Source organism: Pelodiscus sinensis, chromosome 21, assembly GCF_052426305.1.
Source record: "Pelodiscus sinensis isolate ZL-2025 chromosome 21, ASM5242630v1, whole genome shotgun sequence".
NCBI lineage: Eukaryota > Metazoa > Chordata > Testudines > Trionychidae > Pelodiscus > Pelodiscus sinensis.
In genome coordinates this window covers 16,820,849-16,838,120 of record NC_143072.1, presented here as the reverse complement: position 1 = coordinate 16,838,120, position 17,272 = coordinate 16,820,849, and the positions used below count along the sequence as shown (strand labels likewise).

The 17,272-nt window shown below is 48.0% G+C and overlaps 1 protein-coding gene across 2 annotated transcripts in view; it reads right to left on the bottom strand.

Annotated features, from left to right (window-relative positions):
* MNT (MAX network transcriptional repressor) overlaps window positions 1-17,272 on the bottom strand; it is a 105,691-nt gene that overhangs the window by 52,752 nt on the left and 35,667 nt on the right. Inside the window, exons 3-4 of one of the 2 annotated variants that reach the window (XM_006138575.5) lie at window positions 14,122-14,163; window positions 13,373-13,484 (exon numbers count right to left, since the gene is read on the bottom strand). In XM_006138575.5, coding sequence (XP_006138637.1) covers window positions 13,373-13,484; window positions 14,122-14,163 — 154 coding nt within the window. The remainder of the gene's footprint in view (window positions 1-13,372; window positions 13,485-14,121; window positions 14,164-17,272) is intronic. The other variant, XM_006138576.5, reaches the window with a different exon arrangement.

Below are 17,272 nucleotides of genomic sequence, written 5' to 3'. Positions count from 1 at the left end.
AATTAAATTCCTGCCAGACCATGGAGGTTGCTGAACCAGAGTGTGCCAGACTAGAGAGTGTACACCTGTAGATAAAAGATTCTATTTACATTGTAAACAGAAAAGACATGGGGGAACCAAAGCACAGAGAGCTGAAGGAGCCTGTCTAACATCATACAACAGTCAATGGTATGGCACATCGCAGGCGGAAGTTTATGGCGCCCACACGGGTGGTCTCTCGTGTTAGGGTTAAGACACTATTTGAATTGGCTCAGTAATATGAACTTGGGCTGCTAACCTAAGCTAAAAGCAGAATTTCCCTGTCTTCACTGCTATTTTAACCTCAAGACTGAATAGCATCTGGGCAGCTGCAGTACAAGCTGCTCCCACCACAGGAGTTTTGCACCTCAGGTTTTGCACCCAACTTCCCTGCTAAACTACCAGCCTAGGTCCCAGCCTCTGGGCAGCCTCTCTGGGGTCCCACTGCCCGCTGTGTCCGCGGTCCAGACCATCGGCTCTGCAGGCTCTATAGCCTCTTGGGGTCCCAGTGCTGGCCCCGGGCTCCGCAGCCGTCTCTAGCTGTGGCTAGGTTGCCAGCTCTCCCGGACCAGAGTCCATTTGCAACAATGGCGTCCAGGGCATCTGGTCAAGTTGGCAAACCTAGGTGTGACCCCATCCTGGGCCACTGAGGGGCATGAGCAGCTGTTGAGAGGGAGGGGCTCAGCTCAGCACTCTAACCCTAAAAATATTTCCAACACTACTGGCTCCCACTGTGTTCTGTCAATGTGTCTCAATCAGGATTTGGCGGAACTAACGCTAGGGTATTTCAGGGTCTCTATCCATGTACTGCCTGACTTCTCTGCGAGCCAGCTATTCCCAGCTGGAGGTGTGTGGTTTGATGTGACCCCTTGCCTCTAAGGAACTGGATTGAGGGAACAACAAATACTATTTTAATTTTAATTTTGGAAAGGGGGGGGGGAAATGACTCTCTGGCCAGCTGATTTATAGCAGTTCTATTGAATCAGGCTCTTCCTGTGACCAGTGCTTTGAGTAAATCATTCATATAAATCTCCAAACATATAGGGCTACAACCAAAATCATACTGAAAAAAAGTCAGCTTCTGCAACAGAAATCCAACTGATGATCACATGTAGGCCTAGAACCGGCAGGCAAATTCCATACCAACTTAATCCCTATACAAGCCCACTGACTTCAATGGTTATAACTCAGGACAGAACTTTTAAGTCCTGACTTTCCATCTGTCCCAAAGCACAAATAACTCCCAATCTTCTCCTCTTTTGCCCCTTCCCAAGTTCAAAGATAGCAAAGAGATCAGTTTGGTATTGCCGGTTTATTCTGTAACTTTCCATCTGTTTTATGACTAATCTCCACCAAACCAGGAACTGGCAGACATCTTTTGTGAATAATAATCTAAGCCAGCTCCCTCTAACCATAAACGTTCCCGTGGTTTGCCTGAGTCTTAGTATTTGTCTATCTAAGACATTTTTATAGCACCCACTATCATAGTGTTTAAGCACTGTCCGCAGTAATTTAAATCTGCATGTCTTTGCCCATTACGGACTTCACCATGGGATTCTACTCTCTGCCTCTCCGGGGAGTTCAGCTCAGTCTTATTTTTTATAAGCAGGTTGCTCTTTAGTTCGCACTGGACTTTGGTTGGAGTGGGAAAGCTTTGGCAAATAAACAGGGCTTGCAGTGGGCTCTGAAATTTGTCAGGCTCTGTGACTCAGTCTGTAACCACTGCTCAGTTTGAGAACTGTCCTGGTGCCCTGGTGTTACTAAGCACTTGAAACTTTTTTTAAAATAACGTGCAGAAGAAAATAACCCATGAAACTGGAAAGGGTTCATATACAATGGCGATGAGCCTGATTTGAGAACACATCTAGAAGGGAAACAGAGCCTTGCTTACGAGGGCCTCAAATATATCCCAGCAAAGATGCTAGCAGGTTGTGTCTAGACTGGCCAGTTTTTCCAGAAAATCAGCCGCTTTTCCGGAAAAACTTGCCAGCTGTCTACACTGGCCGCTTGAATTTCTGCAAAAGCACTGACTTCCTACTGTAAGAAATCAGTGCTTCTTGCGGAAATACTATGCTGCTCCCGTTTGGGCAAAAGTCCTTTTGTGCAAAACTTTTGCGCAAAAGGGCCAGTGTAGACAGCTCTGATTTGTGTGCCGCAAAAAAGCCCCGATCGCGAAAGTGGCGATCGGGCCTTTTTTGCGCAAATCCGCGTCTAGATTGGCACGAAAGCTTTACCGCAAAAAGTGCTTTTGTGGAAAAGCGTCCGTGCCAATCTCGACGCTCTGTTCCAAAAATGCTTTTAACGGAAAACTTTTCCATTAAAAGCATTTCCGGAAAATCATGCCAGTCTAGACACAGCCACAGTGTTTCCTGGGGGGATGGGAGCAGGAGAGAAATCCTTCCAACACGGAAGATGCTCAGAAACAAAACTCCTACTTGAGTGAGAATCTTGACTATGCTTTGTCTCCTCTCTAGGCTCCAGTTACAATTTATGTGCCTATTGGCCACTAAGACAGTGCCCTATTCAACACAGCTAGAGAAAGGTTCAATTCCACATTTTCACTTAGCCCAATGGACTAGCAGAGCACCCACAGCTGGCAGCATCTGTTTCTACTGGTGGTGCACATCTGCACATGCCTTGGCGCACAGGACAAAATATTTTGCACACAGTTGGAAAAAATTGCCAAGGTTCTTCAATTTTTGACAGAAGGGAGCTTGGTCCCCCAAGCTCTCAGTGGGCTTCACTGCAATTATGTTAGGAACTTAAATAAACACTAATCATACTTCCTCCAAAACGTCTTTTATCACAGCCCCTCAAAGCATGTTACGTATATTGAACATCGCACAACCTGTATGAATTAGGAATCCATGTTACTGCGGAGTAAACTGTGGCACAGAGAAGGTTCAGTGGCTTGCGGAACAAACGAGCGGCAAAATGAGTGGCCACAACAATCCTTAGGCCCAGTCAGCTGCTCTAACCACTAGGACACAGTCCCTCCCACTGAAAGCACTGAAGCCAGGTGGTTTGCCTAGAAACAACTATCATGCGTGTAGGTTTTTTTTTTTTTTTTTTAAAGATTACTGACTTCCAACTGTGTTCAGCCCAATTTCCGTTGTGCAATCGTTTTAATAGCAGAAAGCCACATGTGTTGTTGCAGATCAACAAACCCAACTTGGAGGATAAATTAAAATGACAGATATATGGGGTGTTCAGAATTTTACTGTCTGATTTATCTGATGTGACGCAGACACAAATATTTAAATCCAACCAAGGAAACAAGTAGGCTCGCTTCCAAGACGTTCCAGCTGGACCCAAAGGGGAAAAAAGTCTTTTGCCAGAAAAGAGGCTTCAAAATTAGCCCATTACACTGCTTGAGGGCATAAAAAATCCACTAGCTGCAACTTACGAGCTGGCAAGACTCACTTATATTAGGAGGGATTAATTTTACAAGAAGGTTTTTTTGAGGGGGGGAGGTGGTGGCTAGAAGTTCAGTGTTCTTGTGCTTAACTATTTTACTAGATCGAGAATTACAATTTTTCAACTCTCCCTTTTACAAAATCCCATGTCCCACTGGAGAGAAACACGTGTCAAATCTGTTAAGGGATATGCACTGGGATTCTGGGTGCTATTTGTGGTACTCAAGAACGAGAAGAAAGAGAAGAGAGCGGGGAGGAGAGGAACAGAGGAAAGCAATTTCTGAGACTCAAAGTGCAGTAGGTAAATTCACTGTTTGTATCAGATATGTAGGTACATTCACTCAAGCTATGTCTTCACTGCCAAAAAGGAGTGTAATACAGGACAATGTAGCACTTTAAAGACTAACGATGGTTTAAATTTTTTTTAATTGTATCCTTTGGTATATATGGTTGTGACTATTTTCTTCCACTATTTGATCTGAGGAAGTGGGTCTGGCCCAGGAAAGCTCATCATCTAATAAACCATCTTGTTAGTCTTTAAAGTGCTACATAGTCCTGTATTTTGCTTCAGCTACACCAGACTAACAGGGCTACATTTCTATCACTATTCAAAAAGGAGTGTGTTTTTCTAGCTTGACATAGCTAACAATGTAAAATCCTAGAGTGTAAAGGGGGGGAGCAATGCTGCAACCCTCTCTGCCATGGCTAAGGCATGGGTAGTTTTCATAGTTGGGCTCAACCCTACACTGGAGTCTAATTTTACCTAAATGTAGCTAACAGATAAACACACTGACATTTTTACAGCATGATAGCCATCTTGGTATAAAGCCACACCTGTTCTTTTGCAACCAAGGCCTGGCCTAACCGACTGCCGACTTTTTTTTTTTTCATATCCACAGACGCGAACGCCCTTTGCATCCCACATTGCAATTTTTTTTTCCGGGGAGGGGAGGAGTTAAACTTTACAATAATCAAACCTAGATCCCTGGCAAAAAGTCAGGAGCTGGGGGAACGTGGGGCCCCACGTGTTTAAAATCCAAACGCGATTTCGTTTGTAAACAGCCAGCCCCCGGGAGCCTCTGCAACCCCCAACCTGCCTTGCTGGGGGGCTGGACACCGAGCAAGAAACTGACCAGCTTCTTTTCCGGATGCAAAGCGGACACGCCCCTGGATTGGGGCGTTCATACCCCCTCGGCTTTGCACAGAGCAGCTGCCCCCCACCGGCCCCCCAGGTAGCGCTGCAAAGCGAGGGCGGGGGCGGCCGCCCCGCAGCGCGCCCGCAGATACAGCGGCGCCATGTGCGCGCTGCACACGTGGAGGGAGCCGGGCAGGCGAGCGCAGCTGGGCGGCGCCGCGCGGTCACGGTGACCTTCTCCCCCAGCGCCCGGACTCGGCGGGATCGGGCCCCTGCAAGGAGCGCGCGCGGCCTTGGGCCCCCTCTGCTCGGACCCCTCCGCCTCCCCCACCAGGGCAAGCCGCCTCCCCCACCAGGGCATCCAAATGAAACCCCGCCCCCGCCCTCAAGCCTCCACGAGCATTGGGGGGCTTGGTTGGGTTTTTTTTTTAATCTGCTCAGCCATGGCCCTGGGGTGGGTGGGGCGAGACGCGAGGGGGTGGGGGTAAACTTGGTGGGCGGTGTTTCTGGAAGAAGAGCAGCAAGGGGTCTCTGTGGAGCAGGAGGATGCCTTGTGGCCCCCCTTAGAAAGGGACGCGCCTGAGCGAGCCCTCAGCAAGCAGCAGCTGGGGACAGAAATAATAGCCGTCCTGTGTCTAGAGCCCTGCGTGGACACACATAGGGTAGCCAGATGGCTTAACAAAAAATACCGACAACCCCCCCCCCCCCCCGCGCAAAAAAAAGCAGGAAAAATTTCTGTTGAGGAAAAAAAGGGGGGAGACCACTTGTTGAGCAAAAAAAAAAAAAAAAAAATAGCGCTGCGCCTTTAAATGGCCCCATGCTCCTCATTCTCCCGCCCGACGCAGCAGGGGAAAATTTACCGAGGGAAACAGGAAATACTGGACATTTCACATGTCTGCTATTTTCTGGTTTTGTTATTGGACAGGGGACCCGAATAACAGTCCGGATGACAATCGGACACTTGGCAACCCTAGACACAAAATGCATATCTGTATCTGCATCCGTAGCTGCAAAAATAAGACACAGATATCCACATCTGTGGACGCAGGTACCCATGGATATAAAGCGGGTATCCACAGATTTGCAGGATGCTAGATACAAAATTGGTATCCGCATTCGTATCTGCAAAAATGAGCCACAGATATTGGCCTCTACATCCGCAGATGCAGCTATAAAGTGGATAGCTGTGGATGGGACAGGGGGACTGTAGCAGCAGGTGTGACAGCATTACATTGAAGGATCCCAAAAAGATGTACAGAGACACACCTGTATTGTGGTCTATCTTTTAGCTATATATCAGGTTGCAGAAACACCCCATAGCAATTTAGAAGAGGAAGTCAAAACTGTATCCAGCTGAAACTGAAGAAGTTGCGCATCTACTTCCCGAACTCGGTGGTAGGCACCAGTTGTATGCAGCAAGACTATCAGAGCTGAAATTCAGTTACCAGGCGATAGGAAGATTTTCACAATGGATGGTCCTGGGGATTCAGGGAGGGGAAATCACCTTTGACTGCATTTCCCGGTGCTTTTTTGTGAAAAAGGCCTGGGGAATCTCAAGGGACTACAAGCAGCTGAAGCCTCGGTTTCACGTTTCACTCTAAAGATGGCTCAGCTAGCAGCACAATGACCCTTGACAACATGCTGGAATTCAGATTCACTACTGACTCAGCGTGTAACCTGTTGAACCACTCCTATTACTTCTGAGAGCACCCAGGTGATCTTGGGGTTTCCCACCCAAGTCCTAATCCAGCCTGACCTGGTTTAGCTTGAGATATCTTCCCACACCATAGCATGAGGTCACTGTATGGGGAAGAGTTAAGCAAGACGCAGTAGCAGGAATATACCTGCCTCGCCCTCTCAGCCCAGCACGAGGCTCAGATGTGGCTATCTATAAACGCCCCGGTGCTGCTTCTACGGAGAGGAACAGGCCCTGGCACTGCTGTTCCAATGTAGTGATCGGGGGGGGGGGGGGACCTCTACGGATTCCTCCGAGGCAAATTCAATTACCCAGAGACTCACACACGACTTCAAATGTGAGTCCCTTGATTTAAAAAGAACTAGCCCCAGACTCTGTCTGCTCAGTGCAAACACCAATTCACCAGCTTCACCCCCTCATCGCCCAGGAAGGGCTAACAGGCAGTCCCACCCACGAGCAGAGAGATGTTCATTACTCACTCCAGCCATGGTCCAGAGGCTGTAGGAGCAACTTTCTGCTCTATTGGTTTTGACTTTGGGGGTTGAAATGGGGAAGAGGGGAGAAGCAAGAGCCACTGGAGACTTTCTGGGAGGGAAATGACATATTCATTTTCCTCAGTGCCCAAAACGTGACACACTTAGACTGCCAGCTTCCAACTAGCTCTGCGGAATCCATCCACCATAAAAGGTTTTCTTATCAGCCCGGGAAAAATCAGACTTCTCAGTGCCGTAGGAATCTGGCTGTAGAAGCGTTTTTCAAAAGGAAAGTACAGAATTGTCAGTCTCCTGCTTGTAACCACCCAAATTCAAAATATCGGACAGAAATGATTCACTAGAAATGAAAGCATCTAACCCAGAGGTTTTCAAACCACAGGTCGAGACCCAGGACTCGGTTGTGGAATGTCGGGGGCTGGGTCTCGTTGCTGCAGGGGGATCAGGTGACCAGTGGGGGCGCTAAAGCAGCTCTCTGCCTGTCCTGGCACCGCAGACTGTGCTGCACCCCAGAAGCGGCCGCTAGCAGGCCTGGCTCTTAAGTGGTGGTGGGGGGTGAGGGGAGAGAGCGCACAGGACTCCGGACACTGCCCCTTCCCTGAGCACTAGCTCCGTACTCCTGCTGGCTGGGAACCTGCCGCTGGCTGCTTCTGGGGGCAGCATGGTCTGCGGTGCCAGGAGAAGCAGGAAGTCGCCTTAGCCCCCCCCAGTGCACCACTGAACAGGAGCATCTCAAGGTAAGCCTCTCTTGGCCCATCCCTGACCCCGTGCCCCAAAGCCAGAGCCCCCTCCCACAGCCCAAAGCTGGTCTAACCAGTCCTGTCTGCAACACGGCTGCACCCACAGAACTGCAAGGGCAATCCTGCTTGGCTTTCCTCATCCAGGCTCAAATCCTGTCCCTTGGCACTAGGGATGGGAAATCTTGTTTAACTGGGATTATACAAAATGTTTAACTGGTTAACCAATTAAAGGGCAGGAGCAGGGGGCCTCTCCCCACCCAGTTACAGGCAGGGGTTGCTCTAGCCTGGTCAGAACAGCCCCTGCCTAAGGGGCCTGTGGGCCTGCTATGGGCAGAGGCTGCTCCAGTTGGGACATGGGAGAAGCCCCTGCCTGTGGTGGGCCCCCTCTGGGGCTGGACCAGTCCCCTGCCTGCAGCAGGCAGGGAGCTGTTCCAGCCCCACTGGTTAACCTTAACCGGTAAGCGTCGCCCGTTAAGGGTGAGGCTCACTGGTGAAATCTTCACATCCCTACTTTGCACAAACGCAAAGTGTATAGGCCCTGTGGGAGTTCACCTGTCCAGTACTACAACCATCTACAACCACCGTGTGCCCACTATTCGTGGATCCGCTCACAACATACCCACCTCTCCCTTGGCCCTGGCCCCTTGTAGGCCCCACAGTGCAGAGCTCCCTAGTGCATGTGTAGACACCCACAACCTGTAACTTTCTCAACCTGGCAGTGAAACTGAAAGAGTTGCCTGTAGGGCCATGTGTGAACAGGGCGTAGGTGGGACAGGATCTGGACAGTTCTCCCACTGAAGTCAATGGTGTAAGGGTTTCATGGGAAAAGTAAAGACCCCCCCTCGTTCTCTGGACTAGGCAAAGCCTGCTGTTCGGAGGGGCTTGTGAAGATCTTCATGCAATCACCAGTGTGTTTCACTTGGGAGAGGGATTCACCCCAGTATCATTTCCTTCGTGCTTTCTCTTATTGTGAATGGTTGAATTTATGGGGGAAACAGAAGCTTGCCTTAGTTTACCCACTGCACTTGGATTTATGGAGACAGCAATCCAAGCTGTCTCCTACAGCAGGGCTCACCGAGAGGGTACCAAACAGAATTACAAGGTTATCAAAAGTACTGCCAGCTGGTTGAAACTCTGGGGCTGTGTCTAGATAGGCATGATTTTACGCAAATACTTTTAATGGAAAAGCTTTTCTGTTAAAAGTATTTGCGCAAGAGAGCGTCTATACTGGCATGTGCCTTTGCGCAAAAGATTTGCTTTTGCGCAAAAGCATCCGTGCCAGTGTAGACGCTCTCTTGTGTAAGAAAGCTCCGATGGCCATTTTAGCCATCGGGCTTTTTTGCACAAGAAATTAACGGGCTGTCTACACTGGCCGTCTTGCGCAAGAGGGCTTATCCTTGAGCAGGAGCGTTGGAGTATTTGCGCAAGAACCACTGATTTTGTACATTACAAAATCAGTGTTCTTGCGCAAATACTCACAGCCAGTGTAGACAGGCAGCAAGATTTTGCACTAAAGCAGCTGCTTTTGCGCAAAATCATGCCAGTCTAGACACACCCTGGGTGTACTGCAGAGACTAGGGAATGTAAGAGTTTAACCGATTAGCTGATGCTTATTGGTTTCGGTTACCGGTTAAACTCCAGTGGATCACCAGTGCCGTGAGCTCTCCCAGCTCCAGCAGCCCACAGGGCCAGCAGCCAGTAGGACAGGCAGGCAATAATTTTTAAAGGGGGGGGCCACTTGGTGAATTTCTGAAGGGGCGAGGCCTCGGGCGTAAGGGGCAAGGCCTGGAAACCCTGACTGGCCTGGAGGTGGGGGAGAAGGTAAAGTCTTAGCCACCCCCATACCCACCGTAGGTGCACAGTGCCTAGAGAGAACTGCCAGCTGGTCCCTCTGGTGCCACTTCTCCTGGCCAGGGGAGGAGACTTCGCGCCTTCCCCTGGTCCCAGGTCTCGACTGGTCTGGGGGTGTGGGAGTGGCAGAGTAGCCGCAGGCCAGGAGCCCTTTCGATAGCAGCAATTGCAACGGCTCGCGCTCCATGGCAACGCATTAGCGGCAGAGCCGGAAATTGCCGGGGGCTGGATCAAAATGCTAGGTGGCCCAGATCCAGTTCGCTGACAGCCTCTTGCCCAGCCCTGCACTGGGAGCTCCCGACGCTGGCAACCCGTGGGGCCAGCAGTGGTTACTGTAACCAAAGTGAGTATTTTTAACTGTTTTTACATCTCTATCAGAGACAGGACTGAAAAGCCTCAAATATCGCTGGCGCCCGTTTTAATCCCTCAACCACCGGCTTGGACAGCTATCCAGTTACATTTTCATTCCTATGTGGCAAAATTCTCACTGTCTGGCCTAACCCTGCCAACCTAAGGCCAAGGACTTCACTCAAGGCAAGCTGATGCCATTGCTTTTGGAGCAGAAGGGGACAAGGAAGCTGCTGCCTTGTTTTCTCACTAGGGATGTTAAATATCGATTAATGAACTAATCGAATAGTCAACGGGATTTCCATCAACTATTCGATTAGTTGATAAGGACTAGCGCGTGTGCTGCCTTTGAAATGTACAAAAGACCCAGCTTTTGCTTCTCAGATAGTTGACTAGTCAATTAGGGTACGTTTAGACTACAGGCTTTTGTCGACAGAAGTTTTGTCTACAGATACGGTCGACAAAGCTTCTGTCGACAAAGAGCATCTAGACTACATCCAGTTCTGTCGACAAAGCAAGCCGCTTCGTCGACACGACAGTGTAGATGCAAAGGACAGTGTAAATGCAATAATGCCTTCTATCGACAGAACTCTGTCAACAGAAGGCGTTATTCCTTGTAGAATGACTGGTTTACCGCCATCGACAAAACTGCTGAGTTCTGTCGACGTTATGTCAACCGAACTCAGCGGCAGTGTAGACGCAGGTATAGTTTCGTCGACAAAAGTCCACTTTTGTCGACAAAACCCTGTAGTCTAGACACACCCTTACATCCCTATTTTTTACCCTTTCACATTTTCTTTTTCCTTCGCCAATAACTTCCATGACAAAGACTGGCTTTTACAAGGGGAAGAAACAGGCAGCAGGCAACTGACGGCCCCAACACCCCAACGTGGTCATTGTGAACTTGGCGGGAGAACGAACGGGAAGAATTAGACAAAGATTTCCTTTCGTTCAGAGCCATTTTTGTAACAACCTGGCATCAAAATGACAACCTTGCCTGGATTTTCGCATTTGACACCTGGGTGAATGGCTAGGTAGGCTGCAGCTTTATACTACCTTGACATGCCTGTCAGTGCCAGTGGGTAGGTGGGGGTAGAGATGGGCGCCCTTCCCCTTCCCTCCCTCCGGCCTCCCAAAACAGAACACGGCTCCCAAGACATTTTTCAAAGGCAACTGCGCAGCTATAAACCCAGCACCATTTTAATTTCATTTGCCACTCGGTTCTGCACAAATAATGACTGGCCTGCTATGTGAGGAATGGAGGAGCACAGGGGAGCCAACTCTGAGATCAAAACCGAAACAGATATCACACAGGGGAAACACAAGGGTGTCAGGATGCTCTTCTGAGTCAATGGCCGTGTTTTGGACTGTCCTAACTGCAGTTTACACTTCGGAGGCACTCAAGGACACGACCACGTATTTCATTAACTGTCTGAATGGAAACATTTATCCTCCTCTTACGAACCGCTCCATTATCAGGGAAATGCTCTGCTATAATTAGTGCAAGAGCTTAATTCTTAGCAATTTACAGATCTGATTGCACATTTGTTTACAGTGCCGTGCTGCTGCCTTCGCTGTTCCTAGCCGCCACAGTATTTCATGGTGGATCAAGACTATAGAGACAGAGAGGAACCGTCATCCCCACTGTCACCCTCAAGAGAATTTTACGTTGCATTCTAGAGGCACAGCATGAACACTGTGCTTGTCAACAGCGCCTGCGGAGGGATGGACCAGCGCTTGTAGCAATATTCATAGCGTGTCAGCCACCAACGCCCGAGACGTCTCTGTTCATGGTATCAGGACTTTGGACTTGACTCCCATATGTGAGAGTGGGCAATCCGCTCGCTCTGTCTCTGCTAGCACTAAGGGAAGCTCAGCTCCTTCCCTGGAAATCAAAGGGAAGGCTCCTGAGTTTTTCAATGCCCATGAGCTGCAAAATGACTGCTTCTCCAGAAATGACTGTTCTTGGGAACACAGCTCTTCTCCTTTGGTTTCCATGCTGTGTTCCACTCCCACCCACCCAGCTGAAGGCATCCTTCCCAGCACAAGCACAAACAGAATAGAACAAGGCCCTTGACCTCTGGCTCTGAGGGCAGTTACCTTATCCACTGGGTCACTGGAGGAGCCCCCCAGGTCTCTTTTATCCATCCTATGTCCCAAATCCATCTTTTTTGAGGGTGGGCCTTGAACCCTTAGCCTCTGGTTCTGGAGGCAGATACCTTATCCACTGCACCACTGAAGGAGCCTCCCAAGTGCCCTATATCTCAGCCCCTCTTATCTGTCCTATGTCCCAACGGTGCCAGGTGCATCCATCGCCAAGCTGATCTTGGGTGACCCCATGTTGGATTTGGGGGGGGGGGGCGCTCGAGCCCTCGACCTCTGGCTCCGAAGGCATGTAATGAGTAATGGTGTCAACTTGAGGGTTGGCGAGCAATTGCTGGGCACCTGGATCTCCAGGTGAAGTCCCGGAAGGGCTCAGCACCTCCAAAAGTCAGCACTAAGGATACCACACATACAGAGAGTTAGCAGACACCCATTGTAAATCACAAAGCTAGTTTTAATTTACACTTATGGAAACTTTAAAATCACCGAATACAAGGCTTGGGATTTCTTTTTACATACTGTACCGTTGACCACTCTATATAAAATGCCAGTCAACCAGTTAACCGCTATGTATAACTGGTTAGCCGCTTAACTGCTTAACCAGAGGGCTGTTCCAGTCCGGCCAAGCTGGAGTAGCCCCCTACCATGGTGTTGTGGGCCCGGCTGGGCTAGAGTAGCCTCCTGGTAACCGGTTACCTTACCAGGTGGTGCTTACCACTTAACCGATCACATCCTTAGACCACACTAACAAACGTTACATAAGGAAAAGGTGTTTGGAATCTACAGACAAACAACAGCCTCCAGCTCTCACTGCTGACAGTACAGTACCACGCTTTGGTTAAACGCAGCCACAGATTATCATGCACACTTCTGCACTGATTTCAACAAGAGCTGGCCCACCATACACCAGGGCTGAATTTGATCCTTAATCTCTAAATGATGTGCTCCTGCATCACAACCACTCACAGCTCCCAGGCCCGGAGCGCCTCTTCCTGCCATAGAACATGTCAGAGATGCAGTGCAGCCCTGTTTCCCCGGCAAAAAACTAGAGACATTCAAAACCATCACAAAACCTACTAGTGTCTTGGGTCCCCAGGGAGAAAAATGCCTGGGGGTTCAATTCACACCCATGCAGAGGACCAGCAGCAGGGTTATATACCACTTCCGTTCCTTTAAAGGCCCCCTAACGTCAGGTTTAAGTGTTACTCAATCCTTCGGGTGGTCCCCGACCCCACCATGGAAGTTGATCCAAAGTGGATCGCTCTCATGGGCATGGATGGCTTTTGGTAAACTAGGACTTTCTGACAACAGGCATCATGGATTACACAGGGTAGTCCCAGCAGATCCAAAGATGCTGAAAATTTTGCAAGGTACAAATGACCATTCTACATTAAGGAGAAAGTCCCTGTTCATTTTACCTTTGCAAGCACTGAAAGCCAAAGAATTCAACCAATGATAAAAACAATTAAACGGTAAAAAAAAAACCCCCCCACAATACTAGATTTTTGTGCCAACAAGTAAAGCATTCTAGAATCAGCAGCCAGGAGTAACAATCAGTTCCAAGAAGGCCATACCTGGATGTATCGCAAGGCACTCCTTAGAACGCTGAGGTTTGAGGTCTTCTTATCATCTACATTGGGGATGTTGCGTTTTAACGTCTCAAAGCATTCTTTCAAATGGGCACGCCTGGAGAAACAACATGAGTCGCCTGTCAGTTTGCGGGAGCATAAGCCAAACTGCGGATGAGGACTAAATTTGGGGCCTGATCCAGCAAAGCACTTAAAGATGTGGGTCGCGATCAGTGGGATTACCTGCACTCTTAAACCTGAGCCAGTGTGGTTCAGTGGAGCAGTTGCTGGACTGGAGCATATGAGACCTGCGTGCCATTCCCAATTTTGCCACTGTAGTGTGGTGTGCTCTTAGATAAACCCTGTCAACTTTTTGTGTCTGTTTTGTCTCTCACCATTTATCTATTTAGATTGTAAGATCTTTGGGACAGGGATTGCTTTTTACTATCGGTTTGCAGTACAGTGCGGCCCTGATCTCAGGGGAGGACTCTAGGTATTACTTCAACACAATAAGCAACATTAATAATATGCATGTGCTAATGCACTTTGCTGGATTAGGGCTTTGCAGGGTTATTGTAATGCAATTCAGTAGTAAGCAAAACAGACAAGAGTCAGCTAAAAAGGAAATTGAGTAATACAAGATCAATTAAAGTAACTCTACATTTTGTTCAAGTCTTTCTAGAAAAACAAGTAGTTGCAGACGAGAAGCATAAGAAAGGGTGTTACAATAAACAAAAATCTGGCTTTCTACGCACCTGTTCTTCTCCAATTTATTATGTACTTCCCTGGTCCCAACCCTGCAACCCAAACAGAACAAAGATAAACTCAGTGTCAGATTTAGAACTGTGTCCATTTGAGCCTTCAGCCTTGTGTGTCGCTGATATATAAGGAGAGATTTCTAAAGAACATCAGGAAACTGTTCAGAAATGAGAGGTTTTTATAACATATTATTTGTAAATATAGTATAGACCTGTTGTATATATGATATAAACCATATATATATATATTATAACCATGCACATACATCTCATACACAATACATAATGTATATATCAGTGTTTCTCAGCCAGTAGTATGAGTATCCTTAGAGGTACTTGAGAGAAGTCTGGGGGGTGGGGACAACTGAAATTTTGAGAAAACTGAATTTTTGTTTTAAGTTTTACAGCGCTTTATTATTTTTGTACTTTTTACACCCAAAAATTTCGTTGCCCACCCAGCTATGATTAAGTTGTTTAAACAAATGTGTTGCAATAGTAGAAAAAAATGTTTGTGTGTTTGAAAACTGTAGGTACTGGGGGTACTTGTAATTTTTTTGAAGGGGTACTTTATTAAAAAAAAAAAAAAAAGGTTGAGAAACACTGGTATATACTGTATACTAGGTGCATATAGGTTCCAGTTAGTATATTAGGTATATACATTAGAGAGGAGAAAAGATGCAAAGCTCAGAGGTATTTACATTGGTGTGGATTTTGGGCATGTATACTGTACAGCACTAAACACTATAGTATCCAAGCTTTGACTTCAGAGCGGTTTCGGAGTGTTTGGAGCCAGACCTTAGGCCCATTTCTAATCCATACCCACCCATCAGTGGGAGTTCTACAACTATAAACTAAAACATATGCTACGTGGCAGGCATACTTGAAAGCTTTTCATTTTCTGTTGTAACTGGAATAATGTAACCAAACAGAAATATGAAACAATGTAATCAAGGAACACAGAATTTGCCACTGTTCAACAAACACAGTATAGGGCCAGGGCTCCAGATGCTTATAAAAACAGAGAAAACCTTCTTTCAGAATGAATTCACAAATGTCACCTCCCCCTGGCCACAACTTAGCTCTGGGGTTCAGACTGGAGAGTATATTATTAGGCAGGGAAAGAGCTCTGGTATTTTCCAGTCTCTGTACAGTTATTTGCCACTGATAAAAAATATGCGGAAAGCAAGGTCAATTTTGTATAAGGGCTAAAATTATTCAATCAATTAAAAATAAACCGCCCTGGGCCTTTTCCCATGAAACATTTATGAGCTAATTAAACCATCTCTCCACATACATGTGTCTGGACAAGCAGCGCTGAAGAGAAAACAGCACAGACCTAGGTGTCTGACCCAAAGGCATTACAGAAAGTAGCATTTACAAGGTGGCTTGCTTAATGTCCTGGAAACAAGCAAATCCTGTTCGGAGCTAAACGGTCAAAGGCACTGCCCGCTGTCCGAACCCTCCAGGAATAATTGGGTGCAAGTCAGGAGGTGGCTGCCTGCCACAAGCAGAGTTCTGGAGATTGGGCCTGGGGCTGTGGTAATCTGTTCTGACGCAGCATTTTCCCCGTCACATAAAACCAGAGCTAGAGAAAGGAGCACGTTGGGCCTGTTCCGGAATTGCAGGCACCCAATTGCTCACTTATTAAGGAAGAGTAATCACTGGACTTGCCCAGACCACGGACTTGCATGAACACAAATGGGCATCTGACGAAGCGGGTCTTTGCCCACGAAAGCTTATGCTCCAACACTTTGGTTAGTCTATAAGGTGTCACAGGACTCCTCGCTGCTTTTGCAGATTCAGACTAACACGGCTACCCCTCTGATACTTGACACAAATGGGCAGTTATGGGTCTATCTAGCCATTCGTATGCACAATCTCTTTTTCACAAGCAATCCTGGTAGCAACTAGGAAGGTTAAAATACGTTTATTCAAGTAAATGTGTAACCGCTAAAAAACAAAAGTTCAGCGGTTACACGTGGGCGTGGGAGGGGCAGTCAGCTCCCCGGGAGCCAGTGTGTGCAGGGAGCTGGCTTTTAAACTGACTCCCCATGCACACCATCTACTGCCAATGCCCTGCACTGCTGCCTCTCTTACAGAGGCAGCAGTGCAGGGGGGAGGAGGGGGAGGTGGCTCTCCATGCATACTTGAAGGGTGTGTACAACCACGCACATTAACCGATGAGTTCATCGGTTACCATGTAAACGGTTACGCTTTCACATCCTCAGTAGCAACTGACATTTTTGATAATCCAGTGCTAAAGACCACAACCTTTCTAGCGAGAATTATGATTATATTCTGAGGAGAAAAACTGCTACTCTCTTCATAGCTTCCTGATTTAGACTCTTTTTTATCCTTCTGTCCTTTCCTGGCTTTCCTGGGAAGAATCTCTGTGCCCCCAAGAGACACAAGCTCCTTTCATCTTCTCTACACCTCACAGCCCTCCCCTGCTCTCAAGGCCCCACTCTGCAGCCATTACTCTTTGGCTGAGGTGAACCAGATGAGACTCCCCCTTGGCCGGGGGTCAACAACGCGCCTCAGTCAGCCAAGAGATGGAGGATGCTGCTCAGCAAGGCCAGGCACCCTCTCTCCACCAATGAGCAGAATTCACAGCCCTTCATTTTTGGACTCCTTTTCCCTGTTGCATTAGAGCAGGGTTTCCCAACTTATGGGTTGGGACCCAAATATGGGTTGCCATTACATTTCAAAAGAGTCAAGTGTCTCCCTAGGTGGCTCTGCCCTCCCTCCTCCCCCGGTTTTTGAATTGCCTTGCATCACCAAGTCTTTCTGAATTGTCAAAATAGGTCCTCATCTGGAAAAGGTTGGGAACCGCTGCATGAGAGCAATGCTGAGACCGAAGGCAGAGAACACAGGATATAAACAATGGACTACGGCGCGTTGAACCTCTTGACTAGCAGTGCAAATCCCGCTCAGTCTGGTAATGAGCAGAAGGCAATGCTACTCTTTGTTGCTTGGTACCAACCCCAGGTCTCAGTGGACAGCTGTCCACCCCAAAAAGGCATCCTTGTTCACAATCTGAGCAGAGGCATGGAAGGCCAAATGTACAGTAAGGACCCAGTATCACCTAGGGATGTACAATCCTGGTTAATCAGTTAACTGACTGAACCTTAGATTTAACTGGTTAACT